General features: G+C 39.9%; 1 protein-coding gene across 1 annotated transcript in view; it reads left to right on the forward strand.

Moving 5' to 3' along the window:
- ITPR2 (inositol 1,4,5-trisphosphate receptor type 2) overlaps positions 1 to 19,064 on the forward strand; it is a 590,339-nt gene that overhangs the window by 338,533 nt on the left and 232,742 nt on the right. The window contains exon 37 of the mRNA XM_075551968.1: positions 2,283 to 2,391. Coding sequence (XP_075408083.1) covers positions 2,283 to 2,391 — 109 coding nt within the window. The remainder of the gene's footprint in view (positions 1 to 2,282; positions 2,392 to 19,064) is intronic.

A 19,064-nucleotide genomic window follows, 5' to 3' on the forward strand; every position in this document is an offset into this window, starting at 1 on the left:
TGGAGTTAGAAGATAGAAGGGCCTAAACCTCTGACTTATCCCTGTCAGTGTGCTGCTGTAAACATTACTGGATAATCTTCAGCAAGAATCTACGTTCACGTGATTGCAGTGATAGAGTTCTAGAATGTGAGCATTCTGTTGGGTGACCTGTCATTGGGATGGGTAAAAATATGGATCTCTTCTGCTCAGTTGGCTAAGTACCTGTCTTCCAATTTCCTGACACAGATGAGCAAGTGCTTCCAGTGTCTCAAGAGCCTGTTGAAGCATTTCAGTTAGTATTCCTTCAATTCCTGAAGCCTTGTTTAGGGGCAATGCTCTCAGTGAGGCTTGAACTTCTTTCTTCCGCACTGTGTATGGGTTTTTGCTCATATGGTGGAGTATAGAATGATTCTTTTTGATACAGTGACTCTGTATTCTTTCCATTTGACTTCATTATTTCTTCCATTTGCTTTAGCTATTCTATAATTAAAGAGCAAATTTCAGGGTCTCTTCCGATATCCACTTTGATATTTTTTCTTTTCCGTTTTTTGTTTCCTTCATGAATGATGTTCTTGATGTCTGCCACAGCTCTTCAGGTCTTCTGTCATTAACTGTGGGGATCTTAGCAAATTATGGATAATGTTACAAAGAATGGGAATTCTAGAACAGTTCATTGTGCTCTTGTGAACCAAGAGACAGTTGTTTGAACAGAATGAGGGCATACTACATTTTTTAAAAGCTAAAAAGATGTGTCAGAGTTGTATACTTTCGTGGTAATGATACAATGTGTAACTCACTACATTACCAGAGCTTCCAGAGTATGTGGCTGCCAGGCAGCGTGCAGGTTACAAGTTGAACCATTAACTGCAAGGTCAGTGGTTTGAAATCACCAGCTGCTCTGAGGAACCCCCAGGGGCAGTTTCACTCTGACTCATAGTTACTATGAGTTGGAATTACTCGGTGGCGGTGAGTTTTGGTGTACAATGTGTATGCGGAGCAAATAATCCGGGAAGCTGAATTATATCAAGAAGAATGCAGCATCAAGATTGGAGAAAGACTCATCAAGAACCCAGGATTTCTAGATGATACAGCTTCTCCTCCTGAAAGCTAAGAGGAAGCACTTACTGATGACGATCAAAGACGACAGCCTTCAACATGGATGGTATTTGAATGTCAAGAAAACAATAGTCCTCTCAGTGCACCAACAACCATGACATGATAAATGGAGAAAAGATTGAAGTTGTCAAGAATTTGATCTTTCTTGGATCTACAATCAATGCCTGTGGAAGCTGTTGTTTAGAAATAAAGTGACTGTACTGCACTGGCAATCCTGCTTCAAAAGACTTCTCTGAAGTGTTAAAAAGCAAATATGTTACTTTGAGAACTCAGGCAGAGTGTGCTTTAGAAGAGCGAATGAGCATGTGCTTGGAGTGTGTTCTCAGGAAGGGCCAGTTCCTGGAGAAGTCAGCACGCCGGGCAAAGCACAGGATTAGGAAGAAGGAAGCGCCTCCACCGATGGGTTTTCATTCTGCTAGCCATTGGGTTCGGAGTCTGAACTAATTCAAGGGCACCTGGGGATGGCGAGTGAATGTACTGGGTGTCCTGTAGCTGTGCCCTCAAACTCTTCTACGGGGACCCCAGGGCAAAGAGTTCACCAGTGAATACTTGATTCGAGTTATTGCTCAATTTATAGTAAAAATAATAACTGCATAAACTAACATAATTTTCCTTCTTTCTCCCTCTTTTCTTTTATTCACATATTCTGTCTGTTTCGATCAGTTCTAGCAGTGAAAATAGCATATCATTATTAATCAAAATTAATCTATTATGCTAAATTTGCTGTTATATACTACTAAAGTCATTACTGCTGAGTCAGTTCTGACTCATATCGACCCTCCTACAATTATATAATATAGTAGATATTATAGTACAATACATATAAAATAATACATTGCAACAATATAGTAAAATGTAACATAATGTAAATATACGTTTTTTTCTACTAGTAAAATACTTCTAGGTCATATGATGAGATTGCAGATATGACTATTTTGGTATGTTTTTTAAATATATAGTTTCACAAAGGGAATGCTACCAGAGTTTCCAACTGAAATCATACTTGTAAAAATAAAGAGGATATTTAATAGCACAAAATTTATAAATTGAACTGTAATTTTTATCTTTGGAAAACATGTCTGGCTTACTGTTATTGAGATAATAGCATGATATTTTTTTCCAGGTAGTCTGTATATAGTTTCAAGAGAAATCACTGTTCTGTTTACGGTTCAATGTTTTGCTTTAAGGTTGATTAACCACACAAAGAAACTAATGGAGAAAGAAGAAAAGCTTTGTATTAAAATTCTTCAGACATTACGAGAAATGTTGGAGAAGAAAGACAGCTTTGTGGAAGAGGTATTGTTGCTTTTTAAGTTATTTCAGCATTTGAAAATAAAGCAGGATTTTCAGAGTGCTGTGCTCATTTAATTATGAGTGTTTTATATGATTACTTGTATTATATTACATGTCCTTACTTGACTTCATTTGAGTTTTGCCCTTTTCATCTTTCATTCATATCTTACTTTGAATTAAGAAGTAACTACGATGAGACTGGCCTAAGTATTTGGCTTATTTTATTTATTATATTTCATATTAGATATGTATGTTTTTCTCAGCCTTGCACCAAATCATCTTATTTAACAATGAGGCATTATTTATTTTTTATATACATTTCTGCTGCATCTTAGGAATGGTCTATGCTTTCAAATATATATTGATTTTGAAAATATTAACTCTATGTTAATGGAGATTTTCTTGATTATGTGACAATGCTATAATAAAATACCAATTTTCATAAATAGAATAGTAATTTCATAGTCTTATCTATATTAGTTTAAGTATTATACACATGATTTTCATGGAAATACTGATTTATAGATAATAATTGTCAGTCTTTTATTTAAAATGACAGCTCAGGTACTCATTAAGAGATAGCTAGCAGCATGTTTAATACCCAAGGTGATGTACTTAAATATAAAATATAAATCTAGGGAAGTTTTTTAGCTACCTATCTATACTTTTATGTTAGGTATCAAATCAAATTTGTATCCTGCTTTTTAATAAAGTTTGGGTTAGTTATAGAAATACCAATCATCTGATAACTTTAATATGGAGAGAATTTTATTTTATTAATTTACATATGTGCTATTTAATTCCAAAAATATTACTGTAACAATTAAAAAATACATTTCTCTAGAAAAGAAATGCAATGGAACATGGATATTAATAGAAAGGTCAATGTTTCAAAATACTCCATATGAATCAATTATTAGCTTCAGTAATAAAAATGGCTTTTGCTTTCTGTTCTTATCATCTTTTGAACTATAGATTAAAAAATTACAGATGTAAAAGTCATCTATGCAATTTGAGCAAAATATTCTCAGAGGAGTTAATAAAAATAGTGGTGCATTTGACTACAGGTATGCTTTTTGAAAATAGTAAATCAGTTCCCTTGGGATTTGTTGCTGTTTGTTTCTGATTCCTTGAAATAATACTTCAGATTGTTTGGTTTTGACTGGAATGCTATATCCTAAAATAGAAAAAAGTAGGGTAAGCATAATTATTTTTGCTGTTTTTATTATTAATTAGGTCAGGATTTATATTGAAGATAATCACCTTTGTAGGGAGCAGGTTACCCTACTCAACACCCCTGCCCCATAGAGTGAACATACATTTTTGACAGAGGATGATATTTATGATAACAGTAACTGGTGCTTTATGTGAGATACTTGGAAAGTCATCTAATTTTGTATATAATTATTGTATTTTTCTAAATTGGAAAAAGTCAAGAAAGCTTTTAATTGGACTAGTCCAGAATATTTTAATGTATTCCGTACCGTGTGGAAATAAATCATGCTGGCCTCAGTGGTGCTCCTCCCACTGCCACTGGAGGCACTCTAGTTCCGGTTGGCTTTATCTTCTGCCTGGACGACCTTTGTTGTCTGAGTGCCTGAGATCTGAAACACCAGTCCAGTAGTGTCATTCATGTAAGATAGGATGTGCATGCCCGTTCCCCTCAGGAGATACCCTTCAGAGAAAAGTGAAGTCTAGAAAGGCTAATTGCTATGTTAATGATTCTGCCCTCTTACACATTAAAATGCTGGCATTGACCCTGGTACTGGATATATGTGGACGTAGAACTCTAACAAGGGTCCGTGACAAGCTCCTGCAGTAGTCTTGGCGAGAGGTGGTTGGTGCCTTTCAGAAGGCTTCCGAGGCTTTGTACTAGCTTGGTGTTCCAGCTCTCTATAATATTCTCTCTTGGTATTTTTCCCATCCCATTGCTTGTCACTTGTGAGGCCACTGAAATTCCTGTTACTTACTCAGTGCCCCTCAGGTTCTTCCTTCATGAACCTTGCTATCTCTGCGGTCGCTTCCCTCACGAAGATCCAAACATCAACTTTGTAAAGGAGATAATCAGTAACATGTTTCAATTGTTCCACCCCAGGGTCATTATGTTCCTATCTGACTCATTATCACAACTTCGTTTGATAAATAATGGGGGGTCCCTTCACCAGAAGAGGCACTACAGAGGACAGCAATGAAGATGCAGCTGGGGAGAGGGATGGGCCTGCTCAGAGTGCACTGGAGCAAACTAAGAGGAAAGGGGGGAGAGAGAGAGAGAGAGAGAGAGAGAGAGAGAGAGAGAGAGAGAGAGAGAGAGAGAGAGAGAGAGAAAGAACTGTATCCTGGCCCACCAAGCTGTAAAGATCATATTCCTGCTCAGAGCAGCCAGTGCCTAGAGAGGACTGTAGGGCTGGCCCCACCACGAGACATGGCATCCCCTCACTGATCCATAGCACTACAGGGCACAACCCTAGAGACATAGTGTGGGAATTGTGCCCCATCTGAACCCCCCACACTGGGGTGAAACACAAAGGGAGTCCAACAGAGCAGCAAGGGGAGCAAAGCAATGAAGACCCCATGGAATTCCAAAATTAGACTTTGGGGGCAGGACTTGGCAGCTCATCAGACTTGATCAGAAAACATTCATAAAGGTCAACAGACGGATCTGGAACTATTTATAGGCTTTTTTTCTTCTTTTTCATGTCTATCTATATAAAATAGGCAGCTTAAACAATCCCGAGGAGAAAATAATGGGACTGACAGTTCCTGGGGGACTTGGGAGAGAGGGAGGTGGGGGAAAGGAGGAGGGGAGCCAATAAACCCAGGACCAAGGGAACAAAAAGAGATCTAAAATTGATGGAGAGGAAGGTGTAGAGTACCACATGAGGTTTGATCAAGTGCAACGTAGTCAAGGGGAATTAATGAAAGCTGAATGAAGGTTGAACATGATAGTGGGCAAGAGAAAAATAAATAAAGGAAAGAACTAGCAGGCAAAGGATGTTTATAGAGGGATAAATACAGGCATATGCATATGTAAATATATTTATTATAATAATAGGGACATCGATCTCTGTACATATATTTATATGTTAAGTATTAAGGTAGCAGGAGGGCATTGGGCCTCAACTCAAGTATGCCTTCAATGCAACAGTTTGCTCTAATAACCTGGCTTCTGTGGTGCTCACCTTCCTGACAGGATCGCTGAAGACATAATTGGTGTTTAAACAGATGTGGCGAAGAAAGCTGATGGTGTTTGGCTACTAAAGCATATCAAGCCACAAAGCCCCTGAAGAGCCCCCAAAATAGACTTCAGGCTAGGAGGGGCAGTTCCCTGAATCCCTAAGGACTAGTGGGGAGATTGTCCTAAAGGTTAGCAGACAGACCTGGAATCATCCCTGGTTTTTTTGGTTTGTTTTTGCTAGGTTTTTTCTCCTCTTTTTATTCAATCTTTTGTCTCGTTGTTGGTGGTTTGCCCACCTATCTAAGATAGGCATGGGAAGTAAGCTCAAGTAGAAAGCAACTGGAGCAGCACTTCTAGACTGACTTGGGGGGAGGAGAAGGAGAGGGGAAGGGAGCGGTGAGCAAATGATACCTTTGACTGGGGAACAGCAACCATCAGAGAGCAAGAGATCCGAGAACTAGAAGGGCAAGGCTCACCGAGTCATTTATCTCTCTACCCTTCAATTAAACTGCCCTTCAATTAATCCCACATGTGTTTATTGGCCAGGTTGGCACAGTCAACCTTAACCAGCCCAGCTGCTAACCAAGGTCAGCTTCTGAAACCACCAGCTGGTCTATGCAGGCTTTCTGCTTCCATGAAGATTGACAGCCTTGAAAATGCATGGGCAGTTCTACTCTGTCGCGTAGGCGCACCATGACTCAAAGTTGACTTGATGCCAGTGAGTTTTTATTATGCCTTTACTGATCATTGTAAATTGACCGGGAGCTTTTCTGAATATTGTTGCTCAGTGTGCCTTTTCGCCGGTGCTGTGCCCTCCTCACAGCTGCTGTTGGCTTTGAGGCCCTTGCTTTGGTTCCCATATATTACTCCAGCGAATGGAGGCTCTTTTTCACTGACCTCAACATTACCGCGAATGACGTTCTTCTCCGGACTCGTCCCTCCTAATAACATGCCCAAAGCACATGGCATAGAATCTTACCAAACTTGCTTCAAAGAAGCCTTATGGATGTATTTAGATAGATTTGGCACTTTTATGTACCAAATTTTGTCAGGATCATCACTAACTTCGACTTGAGTCTTTCATATTCACACCAATGTGAGGTGTGTGAAATACCATGGTTTCCATCAGGTGCACCTCAATTGTCAAAGTGATATCTTTGCTATAAAGAGCCTTTTGAAGCAGATTTGTCCAATACTACAGATTGTTGGATTTCTTGATTGCTGCTTTCACGGGCATTGATTGTGGATTCAAGTAAAATAAAATCTTTGACTACATCAATCTTTTCTTCTTTTTCTTATTGCTGTCTCTTAGTCCAGTTGTGAGGAATTTTGCTTTCTTTATATTGGCTCGGAATCTGTACTGAATGTTGTATTCTTTGATCTTCATCCGTAAGGTCTTCTTCACTTCCAGCAAGCAAGAGAGTGTCATCTACGTATTACAGATTGTTAATGAGCCTTCTAATACTGATGCTGTATTCTTCTTCCTATGACCCACCTGTGTGGAGGATTTTCTTGGCATACAGATTGAATGAGAGTGGTAAACGGATACGACTGTAACACATTCCTGTCCTGATTTGAAACCACGCCAGATCTCCCTTGTTCTGTTCCAATGACTGCCTCTCGGTCTCCATCAGTTCCCCATGAGCACAGGGAGTTTTTCTGGAATTCTCATTCTTCTCAATGTTATCCAGAATTGGAATGTCTTTGCATAGTCAATAAGACACAACTAAACATCTTTCTGGTATTCTCTGCTTCCAGCAGAGATGGATAAATATAGTAAGGCAGAGGCTGATAAATAATACTTATAAATGTCCCTTTAGGCCTTTTCTTTAATTGGTTAAACATTAGCACATCCACATCGTGGCTCTAGCTGTTGTCGGCCCTACAGTCCTTTCTGTGCCTCAGTTGCTCTGTGCAGGGATGTCGTCCTCAGGGCTTGGTGTGCTGATATGAGGTCTTGACCCTCACTCTCTCTTTTGCCATCTTGGTTTGCTTCTGTGTGGGCATTGCATGCCAGCCTCTCTCCCTAACCTGTAGGCTTAGTGTAGCCCTGTATAGCACATACTTCTAGGGAGAGGGTCAGTTTGGCTCTGACTGGGACTGGCTCTGTAGACCACTTTGTTCATGAATTGATCCATGTGGTTCTGTTGCCCCCAAGGTTCATTGCGCCATGGTGGGGTCTGCATGGATACGCCCAATTCTGTGGAGACAAACAATACTCTCCCTCTGGGTGGGTTAGTGCTCTGGTTCCCCAGTGCCATTGTCTTCCTCTCCCACCTCTGTTTCCTCCCCCTCCCCACCTACCCTTTTCTTTGTATTGGAATAACATGCACATCCTTGGGTTTGGTTTGCCCTCCACTCCCCACCCGGACTGCCAGTTCCTCAGCCCTTCTTGTGTGAGCTGAGTGGCTTTTCTTGTATACCTGCTGTGCTGATTATACTGATCTCAGTGGACTCGTGTGTTCCTTTTGTGATTGGATACATTCACCTAGCGTAATTTCCTCCAACTCGTCCATGAGACCTTGTGCTTTATGCGATCATCAGTGCTTTTTAGTGATGTGTAGTACTCCATTGTATATATGTGCCAGAGTTTTCTAACCCACTTATCTATTGATGGAAATTTAGGTTTTTTGAAATTCTTTGTGATTGTGAATTGTGCCACAATAAACATTGGAGCACAGACAATTGGCTGTGGGCTATTTTTTTTTTTTTACCTCTTCTGGGTATATGCCCAATAGAGGGATAGCTGAGTCATAAGATAATTCAATTTCCATTTGCTTTAAATATTGCCAGATTGCTTTCCACAGAGGTGGTACATATCTACCTGACCACCAGCAGAGGCAGGGAAGTTCCTGTCTCACCACATCCCCTCCAGCATTTGTTGCTCTCAGATTTTCTCATTTGGGCTAGCCTCAGGGTATTAGGTGGTATCTCTTGGTTGTTTTAATTTGCATTTCTCTGATGACTAATGATTGGGAGATTTTTCTCATGTTTATTAGCCATTTGGGGCTCCTCCCTCGTGAGACTTCTTTTGCCCACTTCCTCAGGGAGTTAACTGTCTTCTACTCTTTATAGGCTTAGTATTAATTCCGTTGCCTGTTGTGTCATTGCTAACAATCCTCTCCCAGTCTGTGGGCTCTCTTGTTGAAGTCTCAATGTACACAGGTGTTGTTATTCTTAGTATATCCAACTTATTGATTTCAGGTTCACCTGTGTATGTACCCTTCCCTATTGCAGTTAGCCTATGTATTCCCTGAACCAAGATGCTTAGGCTTGTCCCGATTCCTTTGTTGATGATCCTGATAGTTTGGAGTTTTAATTCTAGGTCTGTGATCCACCTTGAGTTTGTTCTTGTTCATGGGGTGAGGTAAACATCTTGTTTCATTTTTCTAAAGGTGGATATATGTTGTTTCCAGCACCACTTGTTAAAGAGGGCATCCACCTCCCACTTGATGCTTTTTGGGCCCTTATCGAAGATCAGTTTTCTATATGCTGATGGTTTTATTTCTGGGTTTCTTGTTCTTTTCCATTGGTCTGAATATCTCTCATTATTCTAGTAGCATGCTGTTTTGACCCCTGTGGCGGTGTAGCAGGTGTTAAAGTCAGTTAAAGCAAGCCCTCTGACTTTTTCTTGAGGAGTTCTTTGCTAATGCTGGGCTTCTTTCCTCTGCATATGAAATTGGCCAACAGAATTTCTTAAGGCATAATACTTGGCTGTGCTTTCTCATTTAAAAAAATTTCTCATCCTATTGCAAATTGCCAAAAATTTGGCTTAAAATAACCCAAATGTCTTAGTTCATAGTTTTGGAGATTGATACTGCAGGGAAGTAGAGAAGTTACACCTTGGCCTTTCCAGTTTCATAGGCTTCCTGCATGCCTTGATTTCTGGTCTCATTCTCCACCTTCAAAGCTAACGATGTATCAGTTACCAATCTTGTCTGTCTGTCTTTCTCTGTTCAACTGTTGGACACTCCTGTTTCCATGATCTCCATTTCCTAATCTGACCCCTCCACCTTCCTCTTAAAGGATATATGTAATCATATAGAGCCCAATCAAGTAATTAAATATAATTTTTCCCCTCAAAATCTTAACTTTATCACACTTGCAAGCCCCCTTTTTTTCATGTAAGGTAACATATTCACAGTTCTAGGATTAAGAAGACATGTACATTATTTGACCTATTACAATGATCCTTTTACTGATTGTGAGAAATAGCATCTACTGTGTTCATGCATAGCTTATCTATAGTTTTTAAAAATTATTCTGTGTGGTAATGAAAATGTCACTGTACTTAATAAAAATACATTGAATCTTACAGTTTTGATTGCTATAATCAAAGTATTTTGAAGTATTCTATTATTTTTACAGTTCTAGGAAGTTTATTAAATCGGTAATGTTATTTCCACATTGCAAATGGAAAAAAGAGACCAAGAGAAGTGAATTGTATCAAATCACATAGGTTGCTTAACTAACCCCTGGTTATCTAATTCTGAATCAAGTGGGTTTGTACTATCTGTGTATTGTGGCAGTCTCAAGAGACCTTTCAAAATTGAATCAAAAAAGAAACTTAACATAAGCACTTTCCATACTAGTTAGCACATTATTGCAGTTATTTAAGTTTAAAATTATTCTACTTATTTCACTTGAAAACATCATCTCTATTTTGTGGTTTTGATTCATACCACTAGAAAGTGTGTGTGTGTCAGTAAAAATTGAAAAAGAAATAAAATAGAAATTGACTTTGTAGTTGAAATAAATAACATCTAAAGCAATTCCCAAGCTTGCAATTATAGTCTTTGATTATGTTCGCCTTCTGGATAGCATATTTGAACTAAAACCATCATTTATTATATCACTTTCAAGGCAAGCATTTCATTTTATTTGGGCTTTAGTAAATTATTTTCTAAATATCTTTATCTTACCCTACTTTGTATTATAACCCAAATCAATTTTACTTGAGTATTTCCCCCTGAATCATGTTCTTTAACTTGTTTCTAAAGGCTGAGAGGGAAGCCATGGGTGGACAACATCTTAAAGAATCTCAGTAGAATGATACAAGTGTGTGATTGTGTGTGAAATAATCTAGTGATCCTATAGTGGCTGAAGTTATGTGGCTTGTTTTTATTGAAGGATAAAATACAGAAAATCCTAAGGAGAAAATTACCAAATCAGTTTCATAAAAATTCCATATAAACATTTGTGTTAGTCCGGTTGATAGAGAAACAAATCCAGAGGCTCTCATATGTGTATAAGAAAGAGCTATATATACAAGAGCATTGAACATGGAGACAACATCCCAGCCCAGTCCAGATCAAGTCCATAAGTCCAGGAAAGTCCAGTACTAGCCCGTATGTCCAGTACTAGTCAATAAATTCAAGATCAAGACCATACGTCTGATATTACCCCATATGTCAATAGTCCATAGATTCCTCTTTACACTCATGCAGCTATGCAATGACACCAAATGCAGAAGATCACAGCCCAGTTGGTGGAAAGTGTTGTAGATCTACTGGTAGTGGAAGCATCTCAGCGCTGTCAGGGATATCCACATGGCTCCTTCAGTTTTGGGGCTCTAGCGTAGCTCCGTGTGTCTTCTCAACAGGAACGTCTCGCAGGGAGCGTCTGTGTGTCCTGCTTCCAGTGAGCCATTTATCTTCTTAGGGCATCTAAATGAGGTCATCAAGCTGCTACCTGATTGACAGTCTAAACTCCACCCCTTCACTCTTAAGTCTCAAATTACAACAGAGTATGTAACTACCACAACATTGTTTACTTTGGGGATTCTGATGCAAAAGCCCAAGGATATAACTCTTAGCCTTGAAATTCCAGAATCACCTTTGCAAGGATTTTTTTTTAAGGAAGAAAGAGCAGGCATCTTTATATAATGTTAAATATCTATCTCTGTATGTCCATCTCATCCATCCATCCATCCATCCATCTATCCATCCATCCGTCCCTCCCTCCATCCATCTACCTACCTATGTGTGTGTTTGGGAATTTGCTGAAGGAAAAACAATAGAGAGACTGTTTTGAAGCGGCTGTAGGGCAGTATCTTGTTCGTAATGTTTGCTGTCTTTGAAATAATGTAGTTCTACTCTTCCTGATTTCTCTCTTCATGATTTCTCTACCATACAAAGTAAATTTCTGATCGTATATGTGTACTATTGAAATGAGTAGTAAAATTATAACTTCATACTTGTATTTTGTATATTCAAAATATTTAGGTATGGATATGATGAATGGTTTACCAGATGTGCTAATGAAGGTATAACAAATTATGGAGGCTAGATAGAGGTGAGCTGAAAATGAGACGAATCATGTTCAGATTTTAATTTCTTTGCAGTTTAATTTCATTTACATTGTACTTTTAACCAGGAGAAAGCCTGAACTTTCTATTCTCATAGTTACAGTCTTGGAAACCCACAGGGCGTTGCTATGAGTCAGCATTGACGCGATGGCAATGAGTTTGATTTTGTTTGGGTACTTTTAAATGTACATTGTATTATGTTTTATAAATCATTGCATAAAGAAGCATATATAAATCATAGAGTTAAGATCTCTATGAGCACCAATCTTAAATATGTAAAGTTCATAGCATCTACATTTTTGAACTGAAAAGATAATGAGTATTAAAAATATTCACTGATAGCTGTGGAGTTGCTCATTTAAAATCACTTTACTTACATATGCAGCCAAAGAAGGGGACCTGTGTAGAAAGCCAGCCATCTTTATGGATACATTCCTTTGTACTTAGAAGTTATAGTGACATATGAAGGGGCTTCAGGAAGTTTGTGGAAAAGTAAGAGAAAATGGTAATGAACTTTTCCGACTTTTCCAAAGCCCCATCTAACATATGATCTAATGGACAATGAAGATATTTTGTCAAGTCCAGTGTTATCAAAAACTTGAAAGACTGTAATACCAGATAGCTTAAGAATATGATGTTTCAGAAGGACCTAGAAATTGCCTCTGTAATAGCTATGATGAGTTGTAAAACATTGGTGTATGAAAATATCAGCAGCCAGTATTCACTGACATATACTAGCCATTGTTCCAAGAGCTTTATGTGTATCATCTGCTTTAATCTAGCTCTACAGGCACGTTAGGTAGGTCCCTGGTACCTGGTTAGGTACAAATGGTTGGTACTCAACTAACCTAAAAGCTGGCTGGTCGAACCCACTCAACGGCACCGTCTCACTGCTGTCAAGTCAACTCTTTATGACCCCATAGGGCAGAGTTCAACTGCTCCCTAGTGTTTCCAGGGCTATAAACCTTTATTGAACAGAAAGACTTACCTTTCTCCCAAGGAGGGGCTGATGGGTTAGAACTGGTGACCATGTGGTTAGTAGCCCCACATGTAACCGACGATATCACCAAGTCTTCTTCTACTGGTTCTGCCGAGGCTGGTGACTCTTCTAGGTGTGACCCTGATTACAAGGGATGGTGGGATAAGTTAACTGCAGGGTGGACTGTTCAAACCCATCAGTTGCACCTCGGGAGAAAGGGGAGGCAGGCTGTTTCCACAAAGACGTGCAGTCTGGAAACCATACACAGGGTCACTGAGAATCCGGACGGATTTGATGGGCTTCTTGTTTGGAGCATCACCACAGACACAAAGGCCTGCTCTGTCAAGATCACAGCCTTCAGCCAACAAACCGAACCACACCAGCCCTGTGGTGCCGTTCTACTCGGACACGTCGTGCTGCCGGAGGTAGAACTGACTGGAGAACGGCAGGTTTGCTTTGCTCTCTGTGGGAAGCAGGTAGTGCTGTCAGCCCCCTTCACTGATTAGGAAACTGGAAGTGTAGAGCGTGGGTGAGCCCTGCCCCCCGGGCCCCCCCCCCCCCCGGGAGTGGGAAGAGAACTGGCAGGCTGACTCATGTTTGGGCTCGGTCAGAACTCACACTCTCCTCTGTCAGAACCAAACAGATACATAGCTCATCCTTGTAAATATTCTGCTTTCTGAGATATTCAACTGCACAGACTTAAGACATATTTCATTTCCTGTTGGTACAATTTGAATAGCCGTGTAGTGGAAGGTCATCAACCATTTATTCAGTAAGCTGCCAAGAAAGGCTTAGAGGTTGTCCATCAAGCTGATTGGGAGGAAGGTGATGCAAGAGTTAGGGGGGTTTTACCATTTATTTCTGCGGTCCTGCAGATCAGTATCAGTTGAGGCCCCCCACTCCTATCCCATGACTGTGGTCTGCATTTGATAGTAATGTGAACAGTAGATGTACGTGTTCTCAACAATGCTTCATAAGATGACCATCACAGACAGGCAGCCCCTTGTGAAAACATGGCATTCAGCAAACAGCATAGCATCGATTGACAGCTGTGATCTTTACAAAGGCCCCAGTGAGGTAAGTGGTATTTACACATTGGCAATGATAGCAGTCGATGCTTCTTGATTTGAAAGTTGGTATCTGATGTGATATGGATTAAAGATCTCTGAGACATGAGGCTTTGAGTTATTTTTAAGATATTTTCCCTCATTTTCTCTTCTGAAATTCTCAACTTTGCTGTCATCTGAGTTAACGAGAATTATTTTTCCCCTTGGCATAAAAGGAAAAATTGTTGTAACTAAGCTCTTATTTCTGATCTTGTGAAGCAACAAAAGAATGTCAGAATTATACTGAGCAACTTAACTCCTACATCAAATACGCGTACCTGTCAGTCTCAGCTGTAATCACGTTGTTAAGAATTTGTAAATTGTATCAAGTTCCTCTTAATATAAGATTCTCTGCAGAATCATTCTCCTTCTATGCATATACTCATTTCACTGTCTAGCAAGCAAATAAACAAATTTCAGTGAAATTACTACACAGTGCACTGTAGCTTAATAATAACTGTTTTGCTAAGGAAAAGTAAACCTCAATCTCAGTATCAACTACAGTTTGTAATATTCTTATTAAGTGCTTTCATAGAAGAGAGTGCAATTTTTTTGGTTTTGTCAAAATGTCAGAGTTATAATATTGCTTTAAATTAGAAAAAATGAGCAGTTTGCAAAGGTGCTTCATTACCTTAATCGTTCCTAGTGTGAGTGTATGGATGCGTTACTCTCTCTTTACAATACGAGATCTCTGTTAGAAATATAATTTGTATACTCTTCCATTTTGGAAATTTTATATTTTCTAAAAATCTTTGAACATTACGGTAAATCAGAAAAGCAACAGATGTTTTTATAAATTTACATTTTTTCAATTGTCGACCTGGCTTTGTCATATGTTAGATAATAAAAGTGATTCTTTCCCAGATTTATTATAATTAATCATATTACAAAACTAACCTTCTTGACCATTCCTTGTTTATTTTCCCAATTTAAAATCAGAAAGTGAACTTTTTGCCACAAGAATTTTTTAGATCACACATGAATCTTTAGAGAGCTATAGTTATAAGTAACCAACAATTCATTGCTTCTTATAAATGTGACATTTAATAACTAATGGTTTCAAATAAAAATAATATATTAAAAACACTGATAATATTAAAAAAGCAAAAAATAAAGAAAATAAAAGGGCAAACCCTAGTACATGATTAATTAATTACATTAATCATTTCCACCTAAACTAACCTAAACTTTTTTTGCAAGAAGCATTAAGATTAATTTTTTTGTACTCTGTATTATTCAAGTTTACAATCATTTCAGCCTTTATAGAATCATATCAGTCCTATTGGCATAGACCTTTTAGTATCTGGCTTTGTCAAGGCGTGGGTTGGTTTGTGTTTTGCTACTTCACATGATGCAGAAAATGAAGAAGTGCTCAGGCCTTTCACTACTGAGATTCTATGAGGTTATTGTTTTTGTGCGTTTCTTTCAACTACATTCTGCACTCCACAAACTATTGTGTGCTGTGAGGGCAGAGACCTCCAGGCTTCTCACCACAGCATCCTCCATGCTTAACATTACGCCCTGAATATCGTTATGGCTCAGTGAAGGGGAGCTGGCTGACTAATAGGTCTCACTCGCTGCCTTCAGCCCATTCTGACTCACAGTGACCCTAGAGGTCAAGGCAGAGCTGTCCCTGGGGGCAGTGATGCATACCTAGTAGATATAATCGCTATCAAGTCTGTAAGTACTAAGCATTAACCTTCATTAATTTTAGCAAAGAAATCTAATCTACAGATATCGCTTCAAGTTCTCCTTTGCACCAATTTAGAGGTTCTTGATACGAAGAAGATTATGGCCACCTCGTGTGTAACAGAATAAAACAGTGCCTGATCCTGAGCCAGAGTCCTGAGTTAGATCATTGTGGTCACTGTGTATTTTGAGTGCCTTCCAATTTAGGGATTTATCTTGTGACACTGTATCTACTGGGATCCATCAGGTTTTAGATGGCTCCTTTTTGGAATAGACTGTCAGGACTTTCTGCCTGGTCTTAGTGTTTACATCCTCGGACAGGGCAGGTTTCTGTGTCATTGCACGACTGCAAAGTAACGCCAGGAACAGAGGGCCACATCATAGAGGACTGATGAAAGTGATCTTTCAGAAAGCATATACTCCACTGGTGGTCAGAGTCATTTCCTGCTGGGTGGCTCGGAGAGCAAAAAGGGGAGAAATGAGGAATCTCTATACTATTCAAAACCTTGCTACTAGGGTTCCAGGTCATGCATGCGTTGTCATTCCAAACAGAATGTGCAAATGCGTCCTGTGGTCAGTGGATGGCAGCGGGCACGTTCTCTCCTACTACACTCGTCTTACTTGGTCTTGTAGGGTGCCTTCAAAAGCGGATGTTGTTCAGCTATGGGGTGGGGGGGGGCATTGGAGATTAGAGCTAATATCAGATTTTTAACAAGATTCAAGTGGGCATTTCCCCAAATGACTAAAGCTTTGCAGAAAGTTTTCTGGGGTGATGTCCTTACATAAAACAACAGTTTCTGGATAGATTAAACATTTTTTTCCAATCATTTTATTAGGGGCTGATACAACTCTTAATCACAATCCATACATACGTCCATTGTGTCAAGCACATTTGTACATTCACTGCCCTCATCATTCTCAAAACATTTGCTCTCCACTAAAGTTCCAGGCATCAGCTCTTCATTTCCCCCTCCCTCCTCACTCCCCCCTCCCTCATGAACCCTTGATAATTTATAAATTATTATTTTGTCATATCTTGCACTGTCCGATATTTCCCTTCACCCACTTTTCTGTTGTCCGTACCCCCAGAGAGGAGGTTATAGGTAGATCCTTGTAATTAGTTCCCCCTTTCCACCCAACTTCCCTCTACCCTCCCAGTATTGCCACTCTCACCAGTGGTCCTGAAGAGATCATCTGTCCTGGATATCCTGTGTTTCCAGTTCCTATCTGTACAAGTGTACATCCTCTGGTCTAGCAGATTTATAAGGTAGAATTGGGATCATGATAGTGGGGGTAGGTGGGGAGGAAGCATTTAGGAACTAGAGGAAAGTTGTATGTTTCATCGTTGCTATACTGTACCCTGACTGGCTCGTCTCCTCTCCAGACTCTTCCATAAGGGGATGTCCAATTGCCTACAAATGGGATTTGGGTCTCCACTCTGCACTCCCCCTCATTCACAATGATAGGATTTTTTTGTTCTGATGATGCCTGATACCTCATCCCTTCAATACCTCATGATCACACAGGCTAGTGTGCTTCTTCCATGTGGTCTTTGTTGCTTCTCAGCTAGATGGCCTCTTACTTACCTTCAAGCCTTTAAGACCAAAGACACTATATCTTTTGATATTCAGGCACCATCAGCTATCTTCACCACATTTTCTTATGCACCCATTTGTCTTCAGGGATCATATCAGGGAGGTGAGCACACAATGATGTGATTTTTTTTCCTTTGATGCCTGATAACTGATCCTTTCTGTACTTTGTGATCATGCAGGCTGGTGTGCTTCTTCCATGTGGGCTTTGTTGCTTCTGAGCTAGATGGCCACTTGTTTACCTTCAAGCCTTTAAAGATTACGCATTTTAAGGAAGGTTGGGAGACCTCAAAGATGAGCCTGGCAGGGAGGTCATCTGAGAAGCTGATGGTGACTACTTTTTTAAGATTCCAAGGGAACAATAGTGATAGATTTTCTGAAAAGACATAGGATGCTCATAGGGGGGTACACCGGAGAAGTCTTAAGAAAATGGAGTTCTGCATAGGTGATAAAAAGACCTGAAATTTACACCAAGGACCCCATCACAACAATGAAGCTGCTTATTCTTTGAGGGTAGCAAGGGCATTTCATTGGAGAGCCTCATCCCCCCCTCCACTCCACATTTCTGTTCTTGCCCCTTCAGATTCTTTTGGTGCCTAAACTCAAAGCATATTGAAAAGGAACATAATCCCAGTCCCTCGAGGATACCAAGATTGCCATTTTGATGTGGTAGAAATCAGAGTACAGAATTCTGCAGGAGTGGATTAGAGATAGGAAAATACCACAATTACAAGAGTATTGCTGTCAGGAAACAATAACTTTACATTTTGACCCTTTTGTTTTATAAACGTTTTTGGGTTTAGCAGCAGTACGCTTGACGCACCCTCATTTTGTCATATTGGGAGCTGAGCCCAGGAGGCTAATGCAGAAGGAAGACGACTGGATCTCAAGGCAGGAAGGTTCCAGTCACTGGATTGCTGTTCCTTCTCTGAGAATGAACCTGGGAATCGCAAGCAAGGGCCAAGTTTCCAAAAAAGAAGGAACCACTATTTACATATTGAGCAAAAAAATAAAATCCCTCCAAAAGACCCATGGCAACCCTACAGGACACGGTAGAACTGGCTGTGTGGGTTCCCAAGACTGCAGTTTTATCCAGGAATAGAAAACCTCACCTTTCTCCTGAGAAAGGAAAATAATGCTATGAATCCTAGAAAAGACAAGAATAACTAGGGGTCTGGAGAGAGGCTGAATTCCGGGCATCTAATACAGAGTTAGCAAACCTATTTAAGATGAACTGTTTCTTTACCATTTACCCATTCCTCACTTATCAACCAGGTGAGCTTCAGAAGACCAGGTTGCTGTGCTACACTTGGTGTTAGGAATAAAAGGAGGCGAATCATGTCAGATCTCCAGTGGAGGCCAACACCTTAAAAAAGAACTGCCAAATTACATCATTGCGTAACTGTCCAGGTATATTACTGCACAGCTGCCAGACCACTGAGAATTGTGGCCCCGCTCAGTTGACATGTACCGTAACCATCACAGCCAGCATTGCTATTGCCGTGCACCTGAGTTAGCTACTGTCAGATGTGCATCACTGATGTGCAAAGTACTTGGACGGTATCTCCCCCCAGACCCCACCCCGGCATCATAAATGTGGAAGTTGGATAATGATCTATTCAGTGAGTCAGGTGTTGTGTATTGATTTGAAGAGTCGAGGCCTCCTGCCTCAGGATGATGTTGGTGCCCGAAATGCTCTATGCTGTTACAACAAGGAGGAGGAGAGATGTAAACATTGAGAAGCAGATTGCTTCCTCTCAGGTGCATTCATTGTGGTCTACCATGCGCACAGGTCCTAATTGAGGAGATAGGAAACTAGTCTCTGAGG

Source organism: Tenrec ecaudatus, chromosome 6 (assembly GCF_050624435.1).
Source record: "Tenrec ecaudatus isolate mTenEca1 chromosome 6, mTenEca1.hap1, whole genome shotgun sequence".
Taxonomy (NCBI): domain Eukaryota; kingdom Metazoa; phylum Chordata; class Mammalia; order Afrosoricida; family Tenrecidae; genus Tenrec; species Tenrec ecaudatus.